This window comes from Styela clava, chromosome 3 (assembly GCF_964204865.1).
Source record: "Styela clava chromosome 3, kaStyClav1.hap1.2, whole genome shotgun sequence".
NCBI classification, from domain to species: domain Eukaryota; kingdom Metazoa; phylum Chordata; class Ascidiacea; order Stolidobranchia; family Styelidae; genus Styela; species Styela clava.
Window position 1 is genome coordinate 6,761,513 of NC_135252.1, and position 25,452 is coordinate 6,786,964.

A 25,452-nucleotide genomic window follows, 5' to 3' on the forward strand; every position below is an offset into this window, starting at 1 on the left:
AAAACGTAAAAGCTACTTGTGATTTATAGTGCATCAGTTTTAGTAAAATGATACTATAACTTGAGTCAAACCCTCGATTAAATTAAAGCGCAAATCAATAGGCACTATGCTTCTTTCAACTTGAGTATAATTCTCTGCTTCAGACTACAAACTTTATTAAATACAAAGATAACGAATTTCAGAATTCACTGGATTATTGGTACAGCCTGTATCCCACAGCAAACTCAGCCCTCTGGCGTATAAACTGGTCTGATTCACCTTTTTTTTTCTCTATTATTCCGTCAAAAATACATGATAACGATTTTCTTATCTATCAGAAATCTGTCAACAAGTGATACCCTAACAAGCATGGGCAAACGGTGATTTCTGTTGAATGCACGATCAGGAATGTTCTATCGAAAATATTTTGAAAGTCTCCATCTTACTAAGGCGCATAAAATGTCATAATAACCGAAAATCGATGAGGATGGTCATATCATTTTGAAAAGCATTTCTTCTAAGCTAGCCGGTCGGTGATTGTTGAAGACGTGTAGGCTAGACGAACACGAGAATTTTTCGGAAATCGATGTAAAACATTCAAAACATGTGCATATTTGACTTGATTGCAAAAATGTATGACCAAATATATACATAAAAATGTGATCAAAATCTGACACGCTATGTTGGAGCATGACGGTTATTTAAAACGTGCGTAGAATCACACCATATTCAACGTATCTCACGTAACACTGAATCCTGATGCAATGGTAAACAAAAAGTATAAATTCGCCATCTTGGCCTAATCAGTTTGAGATGACATCATGTTTTTTTTCGAGAGTTGAGTCATATGCAGAGAGTTAGGGGTAATCCAGGATATAGTCTTGTGTGTTGGCACTCGGATTATTTCATTAACCACTTTATTGTTTGTTTACTTCAGCCGGCCACCCGTATGAGGGTCATACTAATAGGTATGTTCAACTTTTGACAGCTTCCTAACACAATGTATCTATTATGTTATGCAAGTAGAGATTTGGGATTTCTATCTAATTAGCAATACGTCATACTTATAAAACTGCGTTTACCTGATCCATAGATATAGAAATCCTATACATTTGATATCATAAACAGAATATTACAGAGCTAAAACTTTACATTTGTGAAAAAAATATTATTTGTCTAGGTGTTGACCGCAGAAGTTTTCCATAACTGTCAAAACCATATTTAGACTACGTCAATCGGCTTACTCCAGATACTTTCAAAGTAGAGAATGAACTAGAAGACAGTACACGCAAATTTAAAATATTTTACCTACATATGCCATACTTATTTTTAATTCATATAAACGCTCCTTTTAACCAAATATTGGCATCTCTGATGTTTGTATATTAAGTAGTAGTAGAATAAAATTGTCCGATAAAATTCGTTGAAAGATAATTTTTAGTTTCAGAACCCGACATCAAAACTGTAAAATTATTCTTTCTTATTCATTAATAGGTCAAAAAATTTTATCAATGTAAGCGTACGACAGATCCTCTTTTCAAATGTAATGTACTTGTTTGTATCTCTTATGTGTGCATTTATAAAAGCATTCATTGACAAGGTTAATTACTGAGAACTGATTGAATGCTAAATTCCATAACAATTATAACAATTTTGGGTTAAGAATATGACGTTTGTCCGAAATACAGAAACGATCTGTGTTAGGAAAAAAGGTCATTCCACGGAAACATCGGTCCATTCATTCATTGTATTTGATGGACATAGACTTTATTTATATGATTTAAAAGAAACAAGTGAGGTCTCATAAGCATTGAGTTAAATGAAAAACTTGAATGTACTTTATTTCTGGTTGTAAAATTCAAAATGGTTGTGCTTGGCACAGCTTGAGACAAAACAAATATCTTTCATCTTTGACTAGTGAAAATTTAGAAATGATGATTGATGTAGTAGATCAAAAGAAACAACACCAACAACATTGATTTAGAAAAACGAAGTGATTATCCAAATTAAGTCCATTTTCAAAAAGTCTATCAATAAAGCAATCAGCGGCAAATACGTTTTTATATTTTTCTGGGATCAGATTCTTAACAAAGTATAGAAAATAATGAATTGAATTTGCTACGAAATGCTGTCAGACACGAGATGACATTTACCGCGACATGAATGCTGAATGAGATTTTATCAAGATTGACATTGAAATATCACGATTTTATTACACGTCAGTTCGATTCAATTGAGTTGTAATTTTTGCATAGAAACATTTCAAATATTATTATAGAAATAAATTTATAGATAGGCAATATTCGAATGGTATTTTCAGACAAAAACTTTCTTCAAAACAAACGTTCAATGAGAGTTAAACCTATTATTTGTCATCAATATTAGTATTCATAAATACATACTTATACAATGTAGATACAAATACATGAGCACATTTAAATAAAATTTTTGAGTACATTTATCCTATCTAAATGGACAATAATTGAACAGTAAGTAGTTATTGCTCCCACATACTTCTGTGCGAGAGAGCAATTTACGAATTTTTCCGTTATTTTTTATTAGTAACAAGATGGCATTTGTTCTAAAACGGATTAAAACCAGATGTTTGTTTATGACTGATAGGAGAAATATTCGAAATATGAACATGTAATATTCTGATGGAAATTTCCCTCTAGAGATCAGCATATACCTCTCAGTCTCCAGTTGTTTACATCTCAAAAGCCCAAAACTACGTAATATCATCACTCAAATATTAGACTTAAAATAAATCACTTGAAGCCGTGAGTTGGTTATAAGAACTACTGTGATTATTTTTTTAACTATTGACATAATATCTTTTGTTTTTTAATAAAATTATTATAGATCACATTTTGACGTCTCAAATGTTCCCTTGTTACCTAATAATTTAAATATCATAAAAACTGATGTCAAAAAAGTAAGTTTTGGTATGTATTCATCAAAGTTTAAGTGGTTTGTTGTTATAGCTTTTATAAAACCTGAGAAATTTGTACAGAACAAATGTAGAAATATGATTGTAACTGCTATATACAATTTTCACCCACAGCGTAATATATTACATATATGATATGGTTCGGAGTCAAAATATGTAATATTAAAAATATAAGGCTTATTGTCAACTTAGCGCCGCAACGGAGTGCCTTGTCGTGGGTAGGCGTTAAGTTGTTACAATGATGTTTGTACTCGCCTCTGGCTATAAATAAGTTGTTCGGTTTACTGCGAGAAAATGTCATCAGTCAACATCCACGCATGCTGGTCTGGTGCGGCAATATATCGTGGCTCACCAGCAGTAAAGCTCTATACACCGAAGATCTATACACTAACCCTGATAACCATGAAAATAATGCATTAATATACATATTTCCACAGTGCCCAAACTGGAACTTTGTTTTGTATAAACCTCGAGTTATTGGATTGCTTATGCTACTATAGGAAATTGCATAATAGCGGCGTAAATAACATTGCATTAAGAACTTAGGTTTTTATTTCGTATGCGATATAAAAGTACAATTTGGTTGGAATTTCACCGCTTTTGGTGGGCATGGTTATCTGCGTCGCCTAATTTTAACATGAACTGTATAATGTTTCCATGGTTTTGTTTTATCGAATACTTAGTTGATCTTCTGATTAAAAAGCAGATAAAAGCCTTCATGAAGTTTAATATTAGATAAGACAAGATATCAACGCTTAAATATATGAACACGGATGCTAAATAACTAGCCGTCACCGTATTGTTAGCAAAATGTTACCGTATCGAGTGGCGTAAAGAATTGTACTAAATGTCATATGACGATATGTTGGTAAATAAGAAAAATACTTTGATATGGAAAATTAGGCCCCATAAGACTAAGTGGAAATGTGAAATAACAAAATAAGACTAATAGCCTTCTATTGATTTCTTCCATCAACAAGCACTGGAATGTTGAAATCAATTTATCCCATTTGTAGTAATTATTATTTTTTCAATAGGCGTGTACACATTATTGGATACGAAATCGATCCATGAAAAGCTTTGCCAATTTGTTTTTTTTTCTTGTTGTTGTTGACTTTAGGCAAAATTGCCAATTTCAAATTTATTTTCAGTACCAAAGACAAAGATAATTTCTAAAATTTTCTTAGGCACAAAGTGGACTTATGGATGATTTTTCTAAATTATTGTCGCCGTTATTGCTGTTGTTGCTATTAGGGTGCTTGTTGTTGATGGGAGTGTATGTTTTTCTCTGTAACTAATGGACCCGTCGACTTCAAATGCTCAGCATTTAAAGATTGAAGAAGAGGAAAACTTTTTGTTCTGTATTGCTCATCCGCATTTGCATTGATTGTACGCCGACATTTCAGCAAAAGCAGTGAATGCTTCCATGCATTACCCTACCGATACCTATGCGCAACTGTCATGTCCATAAATTTGAGCATTTCTCACTTGTCTTATGAAGAGAAACTTCCAATATGACTATTTTGTGGATATACGCCAACATCTGTTTATAACTGGCCAACGAAAACCAGTCAATAAATTTGAATATAATTTTCACAAGGGCTTTCACCTACAGCGTGCATGAAAAGATTCAATGGCATAAAATGCTGATACCGATGCTGATCACAATGAGTAAAACGAAGTAACCGTTACACTTCATTGTCGAAGCTCCATAAATTAATGTAATACAAAAAACTTGTACGAGTAAAACAATATATCGTAGTGGTAGACAGCAATACTTATTGCCTTCAAGTAATAAAAAATAACCTATCTGCATATTAGAATGCATTGGAAAGAGGATACCCTCAGCATCGTCATCTTGAACGGGAAATTCGTCAACATTACAATTCAATGCTTCAAATATGACCAATTTTCAGAGCGATTTGCGTTCTTTGTTACTTATTTGCTAGGTTCAGTGAATGCTCTAGATTTGAAAGCGATATGACATATGAAGGTACTTTATAAATGACGAGGAGGTTGAGTCGGGTTATGGCCTAAATTTGATTTTACGTATCTCAAACTGAAATTTTTTTCTGTTTTTGGATGATCTACCTCAATTACACAGGGACTTAGACTTACCATATGCCTCTTCGTTTCTTATCAAACATGCTCTCATTGTCAACATTAAAAATCCATATTATATCAGAGTTACCAAGAATCACATCCGTTTGTACACGACCACATATCATTTCAAAAAATTAAGTAAAGATCTTTTTCGGGTCACATGGCGCTAAACCCAAATATTGACGGTATAGTATATGAAAAAACAGAGGAACACAGGAGACATTTTTGAGATATTGTTGTTTCCCACCGAAATTGTGAAAACGCACAAAAGAATTTTATTTGAGAAACATTTTCATTGACATAATTATGTAACAACTTACAGAAATAACTCGTAATGTTCATTCTTATTGGAAACAAAGTTGACCTATGGATTGTTTTGCTAAATTCTTGCCGTTGTTATTCTCGTAAAAAGGTTCACAGCTAATGGACTCATCGATTTCAAATTCTGACTACCTAGAGTTGGAAGAAATTTTTAAATGTCGATTATTTTTGTATACTTCTTTTTTAAATCCCCGCTTATTCTTGTGGGACTCAATAATAATTGTTTTTGTTTTATTGTAAGTAGAGAATTTTTTATTATTTCGCATTGCTTCATCACCTTCGCATAGTATGTCCATCTATATTTTCAGCAAGCTCAGTGCTCTCAGGTCTTGTCGTACAGTCTGGTATCGAGGGGCGAATTTCGTGTTAACAAATTTTGGATTTGCTTTCTTGTAGACTGGAATTGTTTGCTCACAATTAACAAATATTTATAGAAGAAAATGATTGTTTTGGATAAAGCTTATCGTATGGAGAAAAGCCTATTCCTCAAAAATACCTTTTTTCTCTTTTTTTCAAATATTTGATTTTTGAATTTATGTTTGTTCGAGCCTTTTTCTGTACGATTATAAATGAAGTATTTAAATATTACATTGGCTTTGCATTCTAAATTCTAACGAAATGCAACGGTTTAACTTTATTATATCTCAATTAGCATATTCAATGAAGTCGGGGGAAAGCACTGTAATGTCAAACATTGGCTAAGTCAGCGCAACATTAAAATAATAAATGAAACAAATCTTCATGAGTCGACTTTCTTCCCAAATGTATACTTGTATTCAAATATTATGATCTATTCCCATTGTCAATACAAATGCGTAATGGGATAGAAAATAGTTTTTATGGAAAACGAATGAAGCTGGTAGCAGCACCCTATTGGCTGGCGTCAATGACCTGGTTCACGAATTTCCCTAATGTATAAGCTAATGGATTATAATGTAAAATTTACCAATGTGGTTGAGCGTTAGACACTAGAATACGCCAAATCAGCGCGCAATGCTCGAGTATACAACACATCGTCCAAATGTCCTACATAATCCGTTGTTTCACAACTACATACAAATTGGTTACATAGAAACAAACTGTATTTTAGCACAATCCTAATATATTGACTACTGAACGTTAATTTCATTTTTCTCATTTTTGTCACGTTTTTCATTATTCTGATAACGTATCTGAATATTGATCATTATAATTCAATTTTTATTGCATTTTTAAGAAGAATAGACTATAAATTCGAACAATGTGAATTATGATTCACAACTCTATTTTTGCGCCATATCCTAATAAGAAAACCTAGGAATCTAACGTCTGATTTGGAATATGATTCTTAATTTGAAAAAATAATGCACCTTAAAAGATATGGACTTTGAGTGAAAGATCACGTCTTCGTAAAAGCTAGGTAACTGTTGTAAAATAGGCAGAACGTTTCAAAATGATCTTTTCACACCGAGCATTGTCATTTAATGAGGAAACACACTTATACTAACTACAAAACGTAGATGTCTTTTATTCGGCGTCTGTAAACGTCAACTTGAATTTACACCACACTTGATGAAAACAATCTTTTGACAAGAAATAAAAAGTTCACAGTTGATGTTGTGTTTAGTGATAGCCCTGCGTTGATCACGATATCGTTTTAACATGTAATCAGTATAACATGAAGGAATGGATAGTTTCTGATCTGCGTAAGTGATAATTAAATGAACATAAGAAACAATGCCAGGTAAAAGTAGGTTCATTTAATACTTCCATTCGCCAAATACGATGATAGAATACTACATGCATGTAACCGTGGATACCGTTATAAGTTAATGCATATGACGTATGGCACAGTTGTCTAATTTATTTTGTCGTAATTGTTCTTCGATTTGTATATTTTCATCACAGTTTTAAAAAGAAAAAAAATTATCTTAAATTTCGCCGTTTCGGTAAAATACACACTTTTTGTAGTTTACTGGTGTGCATACCCTCTACTTCTTTCTTTCTGCTAATTAAAACCTTTGTCGTTATTTTTTCAAAATTGTGTTTAACTCTTTAGTTCATATTATCTCATGCTCACTTTGAAATGGAATATTGCGTTATAGAAGGGAAATCAACACGAGTTCTTGGCTTTAATGGTATATTTGGTATATGCAAAAAAGATGGAAAGAAACCTACTGAAATGCATAGAATATGAGAAGAAAAAAGTATACATGCAAAATAGCATAAAATATCTATTGAACGGTTCGATTATGCAGTCATTAGAATATGACTAAGATTCCTGAAACCTGAAGCGAAGCTGACACTCAGGAAGTGAATGGTTTCTATAAAAGCAACAACATTCGATGGACTGTTTTATTAATCTTGTGCAGTAATTCTGATACGAAACTTCTGTCAAGTCTGCCTCGAATACCCAACGAGGTGAGTGAATTTAAAATTTTATACTCTGAGTAGTAGTAATACATCTTGAAGAATAATTGCGTTTATTAAATAAATTTCAGGTGCGGTCCTCCCGATTTTCAGACAACGGTTACCTGAACCAACCTTTTCTATTCCTTAGAACATATCAAATTATTTTGAAACTCCTACTGTTAACCTGGTTCTTCGTTTAAAATGGTGTGTGGTATGGACCTAGTTTTCTTGATTTTGAAATTAGTAAAGTAATTGCTAAAGTATTCTGGGACTGGTATCGTCTGTTATGATTCCACCAGCAAGTTTGCGTACACAACCTTGTATTTCAGACTTAATCCTGAACCATTTACTTATTTTATGTTTCACTTTCATTTCATTAATAGATGAATTCAACAATCCTCATTCTACTACTTGTTCTCATCAGCTTCGGTGATGCTTCTAGAAGACGTCGTTACTATAGTAGACGTCGTTCCTACAGCTCTTACATTCATCACCACCATCATCACCACCACCATCACCACTACATTTGCGGGTAAGCAAGAGTATAATTAAGTTTACCGTATGTTAACAAAATCATCAAAAATTACACCATGATATAAATTACACTAAGGACATTTTTTTAGAATTTTACCCTATTTTCATCCTTTGTAATATATTGTCACCATATTTTGTGCGGACGAAACACAATATGTTCTGGTGTAGATAGCTGGCTATGCCTTCATGTCTTGTTTTTGAGAGGAAAAGATGAACTTGACTAAGAAATCATACATCAAGTAGAAATACTATCTTTACTCAACATTTAGAGATGAAGAAGGAGTTGACGGTTCAAAGATTACCACTGATCAACTAGAGAATCAAGGTACGTCAAATGCAGCATATGTTTAATTTGTAATATATACATTTGACAGCTCTGCAGTGAATACAGAAATATATATAATGATAGATTAGTCTATAGCTAATTGTAAACTCAACTGATGACACAATTCATCTATCGCTGATTACAAATTTGAACTAAAATGAGTAATTAGTATAAGAGCAAATTTTAAAAACTGTTTATTAAAATTGCGTTCCAACATTTAATGTTTCTCGTGAACATGGTTTTTATAAAGCTATACACTAGTGAGCAGAGCTCGTAAATACCACAAAACTACTTCATAGTGCAACGAATTGATATTTTATCCGCTAAACGTAAATTCAATCAAAATCTCGCTTTGACTGATTCTCACATTCCATTGTTCTATATATTTTCAAAGCTGAAGCAAAAATCGAAGATAATGGGTCTGATGAAGCGAAGGACGAGTATGATGATCCCTTCCAAGACGAATTGCAAGAAGTATCTAATGATCAACAGTAATCCCACATGAACAATTTTTCTGACTCGGGAAGGACTCGAATTTTTGCAAAATATGCAAATTGCCACTTTTCTTTTTTTATTTGTGATCAATAAACGTTTATCGATGCATTATTTGTTGTCTTGTATTTTTTGTTTTTCGAATTTGAATTCAATAGTACACAAGTAGGAAATTGGTATGATTTTTGGAAATTAAAACTTTATGTTTTGTTTTCGAGTTCGATTCCGTTCTCCGCTCGATTAGATTCAGAAACTTTCTATTTAGTATTCATCAAAAATTAATTCGAAATGGTAAAATTACTATATATATTTGTATTTTTGACACAAATTTCAGCAAATTAACATGTGAAAATTGTATTTCAGTACGAAATATTTTTTGAAGTAAACTCATCTTTCGCCAAAATTAGAATGAGACTCGGGCGCCACTGGGCCGTGTTTTGTACGCGATTGCATGAGCGCCAGCTGACAACAGAATATGGAAATTCAAGTGTTTTGTAAAAAAATTTGAGCGTTTCAACAAATTTTCTAATTTCAATTGAAAGGTAAAACAAGTTTATAAGAATGAAGGAAGAAAAAAATTAAAAAATTAAGTTGTAAAATAAAAAGCAAGTACAAACATACGGACAAAAATTAAAATGGTAGAATTTGTCCCTTAAAACAGATTTATGTGGCCGCAAAGGACCTTTATCAAATATGCTTGGGACCAATTCAGCTGGCACCCAGTAAGCCAGGGCTGGGCAATTATTTTTGGTATCGGGCCACATTGAATATTCAAAATGCAGTGGCGGGCCGGACTAAGTAGAGTCAATTGCGCGTTTTTATTGTATTTTATTACATATTTAAATACGTACTATATATAAGTAATTATATAAATAAGCACTATATCTATTGCACTTTGTTAGAATTTTTATGCAAAGCGCATTTAATAAAACTAATTTAAAACGCAAATCTGGCGATTTCGAGACAATACATTGGATCAGAGAAACGAAACGCTTGCCTAACAATGCCGAATTTTTTCATTAATTGTAGAAAGTGAGTAACAATGCGGAATTAGGACCATGCCTTTGGTGGCCAAACATCGTGATTCATATAATTTTGCTGTCATCATAGCATTTTTAAGGTGAACAAAGTTCGCGGAAATTTTAATGCATTGGAGGGCGTTGCGAGCTTAAAAGTCTGCTCTAAAATACCACGGCTATCTTCGGATTTAAAAATGTGAGATATACTCTATATACTATATCTATTTTTGCGATACGGATATATTTAAAATGCATTGATACGGCCACATTGAAATGTCTTGTTGTTTTCGACCTAACCCGCGGCTGCTTTGATAAAATATGGGCATTAGAATTCTGAAATACCACCGCATTCCGCGGACATCAAAATTTGAGGTAACGTGCCAGATTATTTTTATTCGTGTTTTGCGATTTTGTGAATCCGACAAATCTTATCTGTTCCTGCAACACTGAGTTAGCTCTGTTTTAAAGATTTTACCATCAGAAAAATCCCCACGCCTGCGATAAAAGTACACCCAGTAAAATTCATTTTAGTTACATAAAAATCGATTGAGTTTACCTGACAATAATTATCTTACAAATTAGGCCCCGTCGGTAGTTTTAGAATTGATCAAAAGGTACATCGCGCCCACGAAGGCTACGCAATTAAAATGTTTGCCGTGGGTACCAGAAATTTTCTAGTTTCCATTTTCACAAAAGCGTTTTTAATCTGTCGCAAGCCGTTTGAATCATAACTTGTTTCTGTTCAATTTTTAGTATTTTATATTGCCGCTCTAAATCTAGATTTAGGTTGCTTGCAGATTAACTCCTTTATTTATCTTTAGCATCTCGTCGCCGATGATTATATAATAACTCGATTTTTTCAATGATTTCACTGTTCCGTATACAAGACATATATATGTTGAGGAAAAAATTTGTGACTTGAGGAGACTAATCGCCGACGTAAAGGTGTTTACGTTCTAAAATCTAAATAACACCTCGAGATGACGAAAACAATCGGCGATTTAAAGGAAATTTAGGCGAATGTTATTATCGACTTTTTCATTGTCCTAAAAATTCTTTTGTTCGCAATCAAAGTATATTTTATATGTATATATATAATAAAAAAAGTGTCTAAATCTAGAAACTTGCTCACGGGCCGGATAAAACGTTGCCGCGGGCCGGGTGTGGCCCGCGGGCCGCAACTTGCTAATAAAACTAAAATTTGAAATTCTGATACCAATGTATGAAATATTTGGAGGTTGATACTGGTCGAAGACAACGATATCGGTAACGTAAATTGCTTTTCTTGCTTCAAATTTCCAAATTGAAGTAAATGCCACATATTATAGTACTATGATTTAAATTTAAAAAATATCCCGGGAGACATCAACGAGTGCAGTTAGCTCGATCACGTCTCACATAAATGATCGGATATTCTATTCCTCAGCATTATCCTCCATTCTAAACTCAGAAGTGATTATCCAATTAAGTCCATTTTCAAAGAGACTATCAATAAATCAATCAGCGGCAAATACGTCTTTATATTTCTCTGGGATCAGATTCTTAACAAAGTATAGAAAACGAGAATATCGGTCAGAGACCGAAGATTTATCGATCGAAAGTTAGGGGATCCCCAAAACAGCGCACTGGCTCCATAGTGACACCTTGTGTTCCATCACTAATTAATTGATAACTCGCTAATTATACGACATAATTCATCCAAAATCAATAGGCTTCTGGTCCGACATAATATGATGAATGCACATGCAAAATCTGGAGCAGATTCAATCTCGCTTCCGTGAGATATCGCGTGCAACAGACAGACAAACAGACAAATATAAATCAAAATACTTACCGATTAAAATCGATAAGTAATAATGAATTGAATTTGCCACGAAATGCTGTCAGACACGAGATGACATTTACCGCGACACGAATGCTGCCTGAGATTTTATCAAGATTGACATTGAAATATCACGATCTTATTTCACGTAAGTTTGATTCAATTGAGTAGTAATCTTTGCATAGAAATATTTCAAATATTATAATAGAAATAAATTTATAGGTAAGCAATAGTCGAATGGTATTTTCAGACGAAAACTTTCTTCAAAACAAACGTTCAATGAGAGTTAAAGCTATTATTTGTCATCAATATTAGTATTCATAAATACATGACTGATAGAAGAAATATTCGAAATATGAAAAAACCTGAGAAATTTGTACAGAACGAATGTAGAAATATGATTGTAACTGCTATATACAATTTTCACCCACAGCGTAATATATTACATATATGATATGGTTCGGAGTCAAAATATGTAATATTTAAAAAAATAGGCTTATTGTCAACTTAGCGCCGCAACGGAGTGCCTTGTCGTGGGTAGGCGTTAAGTTGTTACAATGATGTTTGTACTCGCCTCTGGATATAAAAATGTTGTTCGGTTCACTGCGAGAAAATGCCATCAGTCAACATCCACGCATGCTGGTCTGGAGCGGCAAAATATCGCGGCTCACCAGCAGTAAAGCTCTATACACCGAGTTATGTTTTGTCGGGCATGTGTTGCTTATGATAACCATGAGAATAATACATTAATATACATATTTCCACAGTGGGAACTTTGCTTTTGTATAAACCTCGAGTTATTGGATTGCTTATGCTAGGTTGTGGTGATAAATATTAATGCGATCGACGCAAAACTATATGAAATTGCATAATAGCGGCGTAAATAACATTGCATAAAGGACTTAGATTAAATTTCGTATGCGATATAAAAGTACAATTTGTTTGGAATTTCACCGCTTTTGGTGGGCATGGTTATATTAAAAATGTGCGTCGCCTAATTTTAAAATGAACTGTATACTGTTTCCATGGTTTTGTCTTATCGAATACTTAGTTGATCTTCTGATTAAAAAGCAGATAAAAGCCTTCAAGAAGTTTAATATTAGATATGACAAGATATCAACGCTTGAATATGTAAACACGGATGCTAAATAGCTAACAGTCACCGTATTGTTAGCAAAATGGTACCGTATCGACTGGCGTAAAGAATTGTACTAAATGAGTAAATGTCATATTACAATGTGTTGGTAAACAAGAAAAATATATTAATATGAAAAATTAGGCACAATAAGACTAAGTGGAAATTTGAAATAACAAAATAAGACTAATAGCCTTCTATTGATTTCTTCCACCAACAAGCACGGCAATGTTGAAAGCTATTTATCCCATTTGTAGAAGAGAAAATAACAATATTTAAATCTCTTGCGCCACCGGCGACTTATTTTTTCCCAATAGCCGTGTTCACATTCTTGGACACGAAATGGATCCATGGAAAGCTTTACCAACTTGTTGTTTTTTTGTTGTTGTTGACTTTATGCAAAATTGCTTTTCCGCGCAACCAGTAGACCAGCCAATTTCAAATTTATTTTCAGTACGAAAGATTAAAAGAATTTCTAAACGGTTATTAGATAAAAAGTGAACTTATGGATGTTTTTTAAATTCTTGTGGTTGTTATTTCTGTTGTTGCTGTTAGGGTACTTGTTGTTGTTGGGGAAATACGTCTTGCTCTGTAACTGATGGACCAATCGACTTTAAATACTTAGTATTCAGTTCAGTATTTAAAAATAAAAGAAGTAATTTTAGAATGTTATTACTTTCATATAATTTTAGTCCGACAAGACAACATATTTCATCAAAAATTTTGCGTTTTATTTTGATTGAAGGAAAACATTTTGTTGTGGATTTCTCAACTGCATCTGCATTGTTTGTATGCCCATCTTTCAGCAAACGCAATGGGTGCTCTCGTGCATTACCCCACCGATACCGATGCGCAACCGTCGTGTCCATATATTTGAGCATTTCCACCTTGTCATATACAGTGAGACTATTCCGATAAGACTCTATATTTTATGAATAGACGCCAACATCTGTTTATAACTGGCCAATGAAAACCAGTCAATAAATTTGAATATAATTGCTATGAGGACTTTCACCTACAGCTTGAACAAAAAGTTTCAATGCCATAAAAATGCTGATACCGATGCTTCACAATGAGTAAAGGGAATTAACCGTTACACTTCATTGTCGAAGCTACGGAAATTAATGTAATGCAAAAGACTTGTTTGAGTATAACAATATATCGTGATGGTAAATTGCATATGAAACACTCTAAGAGTCTTAGACAACAATACTTATTGTCTTCAAGTAATAAAAAATAACCTATCTGCATATTAGAATGTATTGGAACGGGGATAGACTCAGCATCGTCATCCCGAACGAGAAATTCGTCAACATTACAATTCAATGCTCTAAATATGGCCAATTTTTCAGCGACTTGCGTTCTACATTACTTATTTATTAGGTTCAGTAAATGCTCTAGATTTGGAAGCGATATGACATATAAAGGTACTTTATAAAATGGCGAGGAGTTTGGGTCGGGTTATTGCTCAAATTTTCCGTATCTCAAACTGTAATTTTTTTCTGTTTTTGGATGATCTACCTCAATTACACAGGGACTTAGACTTACCATATGCCTCTTCGTTTCTTATCAAACATGCTCTCATTGTCAACATTAAAAATCCATATTATATCGGAACTACCAAGTATCACATGCGTTTGTACACGACCACATATCATTTCAAAAAATTGAGTGAAGATCTTTTCCGGATCACATGGCGCTAAACCCAAATATTGACGGTATAGTATTTGAAAAAACAGAGGAACACAGGAGACCTTTTTGAGATGTTGTTTCCCACCGAAATTGTGGAAACGCATAAAAGAATTTTATTTGAGAAACATTTTCATTGACATAATTATGTAAGAACTTACAGAAATAACTCGTAATGTCCATTCTTATTGGAAACAAAGTTGACCTATGGATTATTTCGCCAAATTCTTGTTGTTGTTATTCTCGTAAAAAGGTTCACAGCTCATGGACTCATCAAATTCTGACTACCTAGAGTTGGGAGAAATTTTCAGATGTCGATTATTCTTGTATACTTCTTTTTTAAATCCCCGCTTATTCTTGTGGGACTCAATAATAATTGTTTTTGTTTTACTGTAAGTAGAGAAATTCTTGTTATTTCGCATTGCTTTATCACCTTCGCATAGTATGTCTATCTATATTTTCAGCAAGCTCAGTGCTCTCAGGTCTTGTCGTACTGTCTGGTATTGAGGGGCGAACTTCGGGTTAACAAATTTTGGATTTGCTTTCTTGTAGACTGGAATAGTTTGCTCACATTTAACAAATATTTATAGAAGAAAATGATTGTTTTGGATAAAGCTTATCGTATGGAGAAAAGCTTATCCCTCAAAAATAACTTTTTTCTCCTTTTTTCAAATATTTGATTTTTGAATTTATGTTTGTTCGAGCCTTTTTCTGTACGATTATAAATGAAGTATTTAAAATATTACATTGGCTTTGCATTCTAAATTCTAACGAAATGCAACGGTTTAACTTTAATATATCTCAATTTGCATATTCAATGAAGTCGGGGGAAAGCACTGTAATGTCAAACATTGCCCAAGTCAGCGCAACATTGAAATAGAAATGAAACTACTTTCCATGTGTCGACTTACTTCCAAAATGTATACTTGTATTCAAATATTATGATCCATTCCCATTGTCAATACCAATGCGTAATGGGATAAAAAATAGTTTTCATAGAAAACGGATGAAGCTGGTAGCAGCACCCTATTGGCTGACATCAAGGATTATAATGTAAAATTAACCAATGTGGTTGAGCGTTAGACATTAGAATACGCCAAATCAGCGCGCAATGCTCGAGTATACAACACATCGTCCAAATGTCTTACATAATCCGTTGTTTCACAACTACATACAAATTGGTTACATAGAAACAAACTGTATTTTAGCACAATCCTAATATATTGACTACTGAACCTTAATTTCATTTTTCTCATTTTTGTCACGTTTTTCATTATTCTGATAACGTATCTGAATATTGATCATTATAATTCAATTTTTATTGCATTTTCAAGAATAATAGATTGTAAATTCGAACAATGTGAATTATGGTTCACAACTCTATTCTTGCGCCATATCCTAATAAGAAAACCTAGGAATCTAACGTCTGATTTGGAATATGATTTATAATTTGAAAAACTAATGCACCTTAAAAGATATGGACTTTGAGTAAAAGATCATGTCTTTGTAAAAGTTAGGTAACTGTTGTAAAATAGGCAGAACGTTTAAAAATGATCTTTTCACACCGAGCATTGTCATTTAATGAGGAAACGCACTTATACTAACTACAAAACGAGATGTCTTTCATTCGGAGTCTTTAAACGTCAACTTGAGTTTACACCACACTTGATGAAAACAATCTTTTGACAAGAAATAAAAAGTTCGCAGTTGATGTTGTGTTTAGTGATATTCCTGCGTTGATCCCGATATCGTTTTAACATGTAATCAGTATAAAATGAAGGAATGGATAGTTTCTGATCTGCCTACGCGATAATTGAATGTACATAAAAAAACAGTGCCAGGTAAAAATAGTTTCATTTAATACTTCCATTCGCCAAATGCGATGATAGAATACTACATGCACGTAACCATGGTTACCGTTATAAGTTAACGCATATGACGTATGGCACAATTGTCTAATTTAGTTCGTCAGCGGCAAACACCTGGCACTTTAAGTACAGCGGCAATTTAATTCAATCAGCGGCAAATACGGTTTATATTTCTTTGGGATCAGATTCCTAACAAAGTATAGAAAACGAGAATATCGATGAGAGACCGAAGATTTATCGATCGAAAGTTAGGGGATACCTAAGACAGCGCTCTTGCTCCACAGGGACACCTTGTGTCCCATCACTAATTGATTGATAACTCGCTAATTATACGACATAATTCATCCAAAATCAATAGGCATCTGGTCCGACATAATATGATGAATGCACATGCAAAATCTGGAGCAGATTCAATCTCGCTTCCGTGAGATATCGCGTGCATCAAACAGACAGACAAACAGACAGATAGACGGACAAACAGACAAATACCTATTAACATACTTACCGAATAAAATCGATAAGTAATAATGAATTGAATTTGCTACGAAATGCTGTCAGACAGGAGATGACATTTACCGCGACACGAATGCTGCCTGAGATTTTATCAAGATTGACATTGAAATATCACGATCTTATTACACGTAAGTTTGATTCAATTGAGTAGTAATCTTTGCATAGAAATATTTCAAATATTATTGTAGAAATAAATTTATAGGTAAGCAATATTCGAATGGTATTTTCAGACGAAAACTTTCTTCAAAACAAACGTTCAATGAGAGTTTTAAAGCTATTATTTGTCATCAATATTAGTATTCATAAATACATATACAATGTAGATACAAATACATGAGCACATTTACTCATTTAATGTATATATATATATATATATATCGTATTTTGATTATCATAATAACAAAAGCTGATACAATTAAATGGGAAAAAGAAATTAGTAACCAGGTTTGAAAATAAATTTTTTGAGTACATTTACACTATCTAAATGGACAATAATTGAACAGTAAGTAGTTAGTGCTCCCACATACTTCTGTGCAAGAGAGCAATTTACGAATTTTTCAGTTATTTTCTATTAGTAACAAGATGACATTTGTTCTAAAACGAATTAAAACCAGATGTTTGTTTATGACTGATAGGAGAAATATTCGAAATATGAACATGTCATATTCTGATGGAATTTTCCCCCTAGAGATCAACATATACCTCTCAGTCTCCAGTTGTTTACATCTCAAAAGCCCAAAACTACGTAATATCATCACTCAAATGTTAGACTCAAAATAGATCACTTGAAGCCGTGAGTTGGTTATAAGAACTACTGTAATTATTTTTTTACCTATTGACATGATATCTTTTGTTTTTGATAAAATTTATATAGGTCACATTTTGACGTCTCAAATGTTCCTTTTTTTATTGAAAATTTAAAATATCATAAAAATTGATGTCAAAAAGGTAAGTTTTGATATGTATTCATCAAAGTTTAAGTGGTTGGTTGTAATAGCTTTTATAAAACCTGAGAAATTTGTACAGAACAAATGTAGAAATATGATTCTAACTGCTATATACAATTTTCACCCACAGCGTAATATATTACATATATGATATGGTTCGGAGTCAAAATATGTAATATTTAAAAAAATAAGGCTTATTGTCATCTTAGCGTTGCGACGGAGTGCCTTGTCGTGGGTAGGCGTTAAGTTGTTACAATGATGTTTGTACTCGCCTCTGGATATAAAAATGTTGTTCGGTTCACTGCGAGAAAATGCCATCAGTCAACATCCACGCGTGCTGGTCTGGAGCGGCAAAATATCGCGGCTCACCAGCAGTAAAGCTCTATACACTGAGTTATGTTTTGTCGGGCATGTGTTGCTTATGATAACCATGAGAATAATACAATAATATACATATTTCCACAGTGGGAACTTTGCTTTTGTATAACCCTCGAGTTATTGGATTGCTTATGCTAGGTTGTGGTGATAAATATTAATGCGATCGACGCAAAACTATATGAAATTGCATAATAGCGGCGTAAATAACATTGCATAAAGGGCTTAGATTAAATTTCGTATGCGATATAAAAGTACATTTTGTTTGGAATTTCACCGCTTTTGGTGGGCATGGTTATATTAAAAATGTGCGTCGCCTAATTTTAAAATGAACTGTATACTGTTTCCATGGTTTTGTCTTATCGAATACTTAGTTGATCTTCTGATTAAAAAGCAGATAAAAGCATTCAAGAAGTTTAATGTTAGATAGGACAAGATATCAACGCTTGAATATGTAAACACGGATGCTAAATAGCTAGCAGTCACCGTATTGTTAGCAAAATGGTACCGTATCGACTGGCGTAAAGAATTGTACTAAATGAGTAAATGTCATATTATAATGTGTTGGTAAACAAGAAAAATATATTAATATGAAAAATTAGGCACAATAAGACTAAGTGGAAATTTGAAATAACAAAATAAGACTAATAGCTTTCTATTGATTTCTTCCACCAACAAGCACTGCAATGTTGAAAGCTATTTATCCCATTTGTAGAGGAGAAAATAACAATATTTCAATCTCTTGCGCCACCGGCGACTTATTTTTTCCCAATGGCCGTGTTCACATTCTTGGACACGAAATGGATTCATGGAAAGCTTTACCAACTTGTTGTTTTTTTGTTGTTGTTGACTTTATGCAAAATTGCTTTTCCGCGCAACCAGTAGACCAGCCAATTTCAAATTTATTTTCAGTACGAAAGATGAAAAAAATTTCTAAACGGTTATTAGATAAAAAGTGAACTTATGGATGTTTTTCAAATTCTTGTGGTTGTTATTTCTGTTGTTGCTGTTAGGGTACTTGTTGTTGTTGGGGAAATACGTCTTTCTCTGTAACTGATGGACCAATCGACTTTAAATACTTAGTATTCAGTTCAGTATTTAAAAATAAAAGAAGTAATTTTAGAATGTTATTACTTTCATATAATTTTAGTCCGACGAGACAATATATTGCATCAAAAATTTTGCGCTTTATTCTGATTGAAGGAAAACATTTTGTTGTGGATTTTTCAACTGCATCTGCATTGTTTGTATGCCCATCTTTCAGCAAACGCAATGGGTGCTCTCGTGCATTACCCTACCGATACCGATGCGCAACCGTCGTGTCCATATATTTGAGCATTTCCACCTTGTCATATACAATGAGACTATTCCGATAAGACTCTATATTTGATGGATAGACGCCAACATCTGTTTATAACTGGCCAGTGAAAACCAGTCAATAAATCTGAATATAATTGCTATGAGGAATTTCACATATAGCTTGAACAAAAAGATTCAATGCCATAAAAATGCCGATGCTTCACAATGAGTAAAGGGAAATGACCGTTACACTTCATTGTCAAAGCTACGGAAATTAATGTAATGCAAAAGACTTGTCTGAGCATAACAATATATCGTGATGGTAAATTGCATATGAAACACTCTAAGAGTCTTAGACAACAATACTTATTGTCTTCAAGTAATAAAAAAATAACCTATCTGCATATTAGAATGTATTGGAACGGTGATAGACTCAGCATCGTCATCCCGAACGAGAAATTCGCCAACATTACAATTCAATGCTCTAAATATGGCCAATTTTTCAGCGACTTGCGTTCTACATTACTTATTTATTCGGTTCAATAAATGCTCTAGATTTGGAAGCGATATGACATATGAAGGTACTTTATAAAATGGCAAGGAGGTTGGGTCGGGTTATTGCTTAAATTTTCCGTATCTCAAACTGTAATTTTTTTCTGTTTTCGGAATCTCAATTCGTATCTCAATTACACAGGGACTTAGACTTGCCATATGCCCTTTCGTTTCTGATCAAACATGCTCTCATTGTCAACATTAAAAATTCATATTATATCGGAACTACCAAGTATCACATGCGTTTGTACACGACCACATATCATTTCAAAAAATTGAGTAAGGATCTTTTTCGGGTCACATGGCGCTAAACCCAAATATTGACGGTATAGTATTTGAAAAAACAGAGGAACACAGGAGACATTTTTGAGATTGTGAAAAATTTTGAAATTGTGAAAACGCGTAAAAGATTATTTGAGAAACATTTTCATTGACATAATTATGTAAGAACTTCAGAAATAACTCGTAATGTTCATTCTTATTGGAAACAAAGTTGACCTATGGATTGTTTTGCTAAATTCTTGTTGTTGTTATTCTCGTAAAAAGGTTCACAGCTCATGGACTCATCGATTTCAAATTCTGACTACCTAGAGTTGGAAGAAATTTTTAGATGTCGATTATTTTTGTATACTTCTTTTTAAATCCCCGCTTACTCTTGTGGGACTCGATAATAATTGTTTTTGTTTTACTGTAAGTAGAGAATTTTTTATTATTTTGCATTGCTTCATCACCTTCGCATAGTATGTCAACCTATATTTTCAGCAAGCTCAGTGCTTTCAGGTCTTGTCGTACGGTCTGGTATTGAGGGGCGAACTTCGTGTTAACAAATTTGGGATTTGCTTTCTTGTAGACTGGAATTGTTTGCTCACAATTAACAAATATTTATAGAAGAGAATGATTGTTTTGGATAAAGCTTATCGTATGGAGAAAAGCCTATCCACCAAAAATAACTTTTTTCTCTTTTTTTCATATATTTGATTTTTGAATTTATGTTTGTTCGAGCCTTTTTCTGTACGATTATAAATGAAGTATTTAAAATATTACATTGGCTTTGCATTCTAAATTCTAACGAAATGCAACGGTTTAACTTTATTATATCTCAATTTGCATATTCAATGAAGTCGGGGGAAAGCACTGTAATGTCAAACATTGCCCAAGTCAGCGCAACATTGAAATATAAATGAAACTACTTTCCATGAGTCGACTTACTTCCCAAATGTATACTTGTATTCAAATATTATGATCTATTCCCATTGTCAATACCAATGCGTAATGGGATAGAAAATAGTTTTTATGGAAAACGAATGAAGCTGGTAGCAGCACCCTATTGGCTGACATCAAGGATTATAATGTAAAACAAGAGAGCTACGCACAAATATATGGACACGTTAGACCAGAGCGAATCAGTCTTTACCGGTACCTTTGACGCTACCGGTACCCTCAAAAAAGTTCTGAATTTCCAGTAGCAAGAATTTTGCAGAATCAAAACGTACAGCCAGTCATGACACTGACTAAAATCCGTGTTCCCATGGATAAAAAATAATACAGCAAAATTTTAGACGAAATATCAAATTTCATAGAATTCACGCAAAATTTTGAAATAAATAAAAATAATAGCCTTCTAGCGAAGAAATTAATCTTTAACCACTGAAAATTTCAAAGCAATTGGTCCAGTATTCGAAGAGAAAGGCGATTTTTCAAAAACGTGTCAAAGAACAAGAACAAGAACAACAACAACAACAACAACATAATATTGAAACGATCGTTATGGCCACTAAACGTGTCCAATTAACCCATGTGGTTGAGCGTTAGACACTAGAATACGCCAAATCAGCGCGCAATGCTCGAGTATACAACACATCGTCCAAATGTCCTACATAATCCGTTGTTTCACAACTACATACAAATTGGTTACATAGAAACAAACTGTATTTTAGCACAATCCTAATATATTGACTACTGAACCTCTAATTTCATTTTTCTCATTTTTGTCACGTTTTTCATTATTCTGATAACGTATCTGAATATTGATCATTATAATTCAATTTTTATTGCATTTTCAAGAAGAATAGACTGTAAATTCGAACAATGTGAATTATGATTCACAACTCTATTCTTGCGCCATAAGAAAACCTAGGAATCTAACGTCTGATTTGGAATATGATTTATAATTTGAAAAACTAATGCACCTTAAAAGATATGGACTTTGAGTAAAAGATCATGTCTTTGTAAAAGCTAGGTAACTGTTGTAAAATAGGCAGAACGTTTCAAAATGATCTTTTCACACCGAGCATTGTCATTTAATGAGGAAACACACTTATACTAACTACAAAACGTAGATGTCTTTCATTCGGAGTCTGTAAACGTCAACTTGAGTTTACACCACACTTGATGAAAACAATCTTTTGACAAGAAATAAAAAGTTCACAGTTGATGTTGTGTTTAGTGATAGCCCTGCGTTGATCCCGATATCGTTTTAACATGTAATTAGTATAAAATGAAGGAATGGATAGTTTCTGATCTGCCTACGCGATAATTGAATGTACTTAAAAAAAACAGTGCCAGATAAAAATAGGTTCATTTAATACTTCCATTCGCCAAATACGATGATAGAATACCCCCTGCAGGTAACCATGGTTACCGTTAGTGCATAGGACTAAGTTAATGCATAGGACTATGGCACAGTTGTCTAATTTAGTAATTTAGTTCATCATAATTATTTTCAATTTATATATTTTCATCACAGTTTAAAAAAAACGAATAATTATCTTAAATATCACCACTCCGGTAAAATACACAATTTTTGTAGTTTACTGGTTTGCATACCCTCTACTTTTTTCTCTCTGCTAATCAGAACCTTTGTCGTTATTTTTTCAAAATTGAATTTAACTCTTTAGTTCCTATTATATCATGCTCACTTTGAAAACTTTTGAAATGGGATATTGCGTTATAGAAGGGAAATCAACACGAGTTCTTGGCTCTGATGGTATATTTGGTATATGCAAAAAAGATGGAAAGAAACCTACTCAAATGCATAGAATATGAGAAGAAAAAAGTATACATGCAAAATAGCATAAAATATCTATTGAACGGTTCGATTATGCAGTCATTAGCATATGACTAAGATTCCTGAAAATCTGAAGCGAAGCTGACATTCAGGAAGTAAATGGTTTCTATAAAAAGAACAAAATTCGATGGACTGTTTTATTAATCTTGTGCAGTAATTCTGATACGAAACTGTCTAGTCTGGCTCGAATACCCAACGAGGTGAGTGAATTTGAAATTTTATACTCTGAGTATAGTAGTACATCTTGAAGAATAATTGCGTTTATTAAATAAATTTGTGGCAGTTGCGATCCTCCCGATTTTCAGACAACGTTTGCCTGAACCAACCTAGTATATTCCTCAAAGCATATTAAATTATTTTAAAACGCCTACTCCTAACCTGGTTCTTCGTTTAAAATTGGTCTGTGGTATAGAATAGACCAAGTTATTTTGATTTTGAAATTAGTAAAGTAGTTGCTAAAGTATTCTAGGGCTGATATCGTCTTTTATGATTCCACCAGCAAGTTTGCGTACACAACCTTTTATTTCAGACTATTCACTTATAATATATTTTACTTTCATTTCATTAATAGATGAATTCATCAGTCCTCATTCTACTACTTGTTGTCATCGGCTTCGGTGATGCTTGGAGAAGACGTCGTTACTATAGTGGACGTCGTTCCGATAGCTCCTACATTCATCAACACCATCATCACCACCACCACCACCACTACATTTGCGGGTAAGCAAGAGTATAATTAAGTTTACCGTATGTTAACAAAATCATCAAAAATTACACTATAATATAAATTACACTAGAGACATTTTTTTTTAATTTTCCCCTGATTTCATCTTTTGTAATATATTGTCACCACACTTTGTGCGGACGAAACCCAATATGTACTGGTGTAGATAGCTGGCTATGCCTTTATGTCTCGTTTTTGAGGAGCAAAGATCAACTTGACTTAGAAATCATGCATCAAGTAGAATACTATCTTTACTCAACATTTAGAGATCAAGAAGGAGTTGACGGTGCGAAGATTACCAGAGATCAACTGGAGAATCAAGGTACGTCAAATGCAGCATATGTTCAAGTTGTAATATATACATTTGACAGCTCTGCAGCAAATACAGAAATATATATATATATAATGATAGATTAGTCTATAGGTAATTGTAAACCCAACTGATGACACAATTCTTCTACCGCTGATTACAAATTTGAACTAAAATGAGTAATTAGTATAAGAGCAAATTTTTAAAAACTGTTTAAAAAAATTGCATTCCAACATTTAATGTTTCTCTTGAACATGGTTTATATAAAGCTATACACTAGTGAGCAGAGCTCGTAAATACCACAAAACTACTCCATAGCGCAACGAATTGATATTTTATCTTCTGAACGTAAATTCAATCAAAAGCTCGCTTTGACTGATTCTCACATTCCATTGTTCTATATATTTTCAAAGCTGAAGCAAGAATCGAAGATAATGAGTCTAATGAAGGGAAGGGGTATGATGATCCCTTCCAAGACGAATTGCATCAACAGTAATCCCATATGAACAATTTCTCTGACTCGGAAAGGACTCGAAAATTTGCAAATTATGCAAATTGCCACTTTTCTTCTTTATTTGTGATCAATAAACGTTTATCGATGCATTATTTGTTGTCTTGTATTTTTTGTTTTTCGAATTTGAATTCGGCAGTACACAAGTAGGGAATTGGTTTGATTTTTGACTTTATGTTTTGTTTTTCGAGTTCGATTCCGGTCTCCGATCGATTAGATTCAGAAACTTTCTATTTAGTATTCATCAAAAATTAATTCGAAAAGGCAAAATTACTATATATATTTGTATTTTTGACACAAATTTCAGCAAATTAATATGTGAAAATTGTATTTCAGTACGAAATATTTTTGAAGTAAACTCATCTTTCGCCAAAATTAGAATGAGACTCGGGCGCCACTGGGCCGTATGTTGTGCGTGATTGCATGAGCGCCAGCTGACAGCAGAATATGGAAATTCAAATGTTTCGCAAATAAATTTAAGCGTTTCAACAAATTTTCCAATTTCAATTGAAAGTTAAAACAAGTT

At 33.2% G+C, this 25,452-nt stretch overlaps 1 protein-coding gene across 2 annotated transcripts; it reads left to right on the forward strand.

The window, feature by feature from the left end:
• Positions 1–7,601: 7,601 nt before the first annotated feature.
• LOC120342758 (uncharacterized) lies at positions 7,602–25,021 on the forward strand. Of its 2 annotated transcripts, XM_078111271.1 has the most exons (6): positions 7,675–7,753; positions 7,834–7,948; positions 8,128–8,276; positions 8,548–8,603; positions 8,998–9,087; positions 24,901–25,021. In XM_078111271.1, exons 2-6 carry the CDS (start codon positions 7,946–7,948, stop codon positions 24,909–24,911), a joined length of 309 nt encoding a protein of 102 aa, XP_077967397.1. In that variant the 5' UTR covers positions 7,675–7,753; positions 7,834–7,945; the 3' UTR covers positions 24,912–25,021. The 2 variants fall into 2 exon arrangements, with proteins under 2 accessions (XP_039267658.2, XP_077967397.1); XM_039411724.2 differs by lacking the exons at positions 7,834–7,948; positions 24,901–25,021 and having other exon boundaries at positions 7,602–7,753; positions 8,998–9,209.
• Positions 25,022–25,452: the final 431 nt, after the last annotated feature.

Coding starts and splice junctions, on each gene's coding strand:
- LOC120342758 (XM_078111271.1), top strand. Junction 8,277..8,547: donor CATCACCACTACATTTGCGG/GTAAGCAAGAGT, acceptor CTCAACATTTAG/AGATGAAGAAGGAGTTGACG. Junction 8,604..8,997: donor TGATCAACTAGAGAATCAAG/GTACGTCAAATG, acceptor ATATTTTCAAAG/CTGAAGCAAAAATCGAAGAT.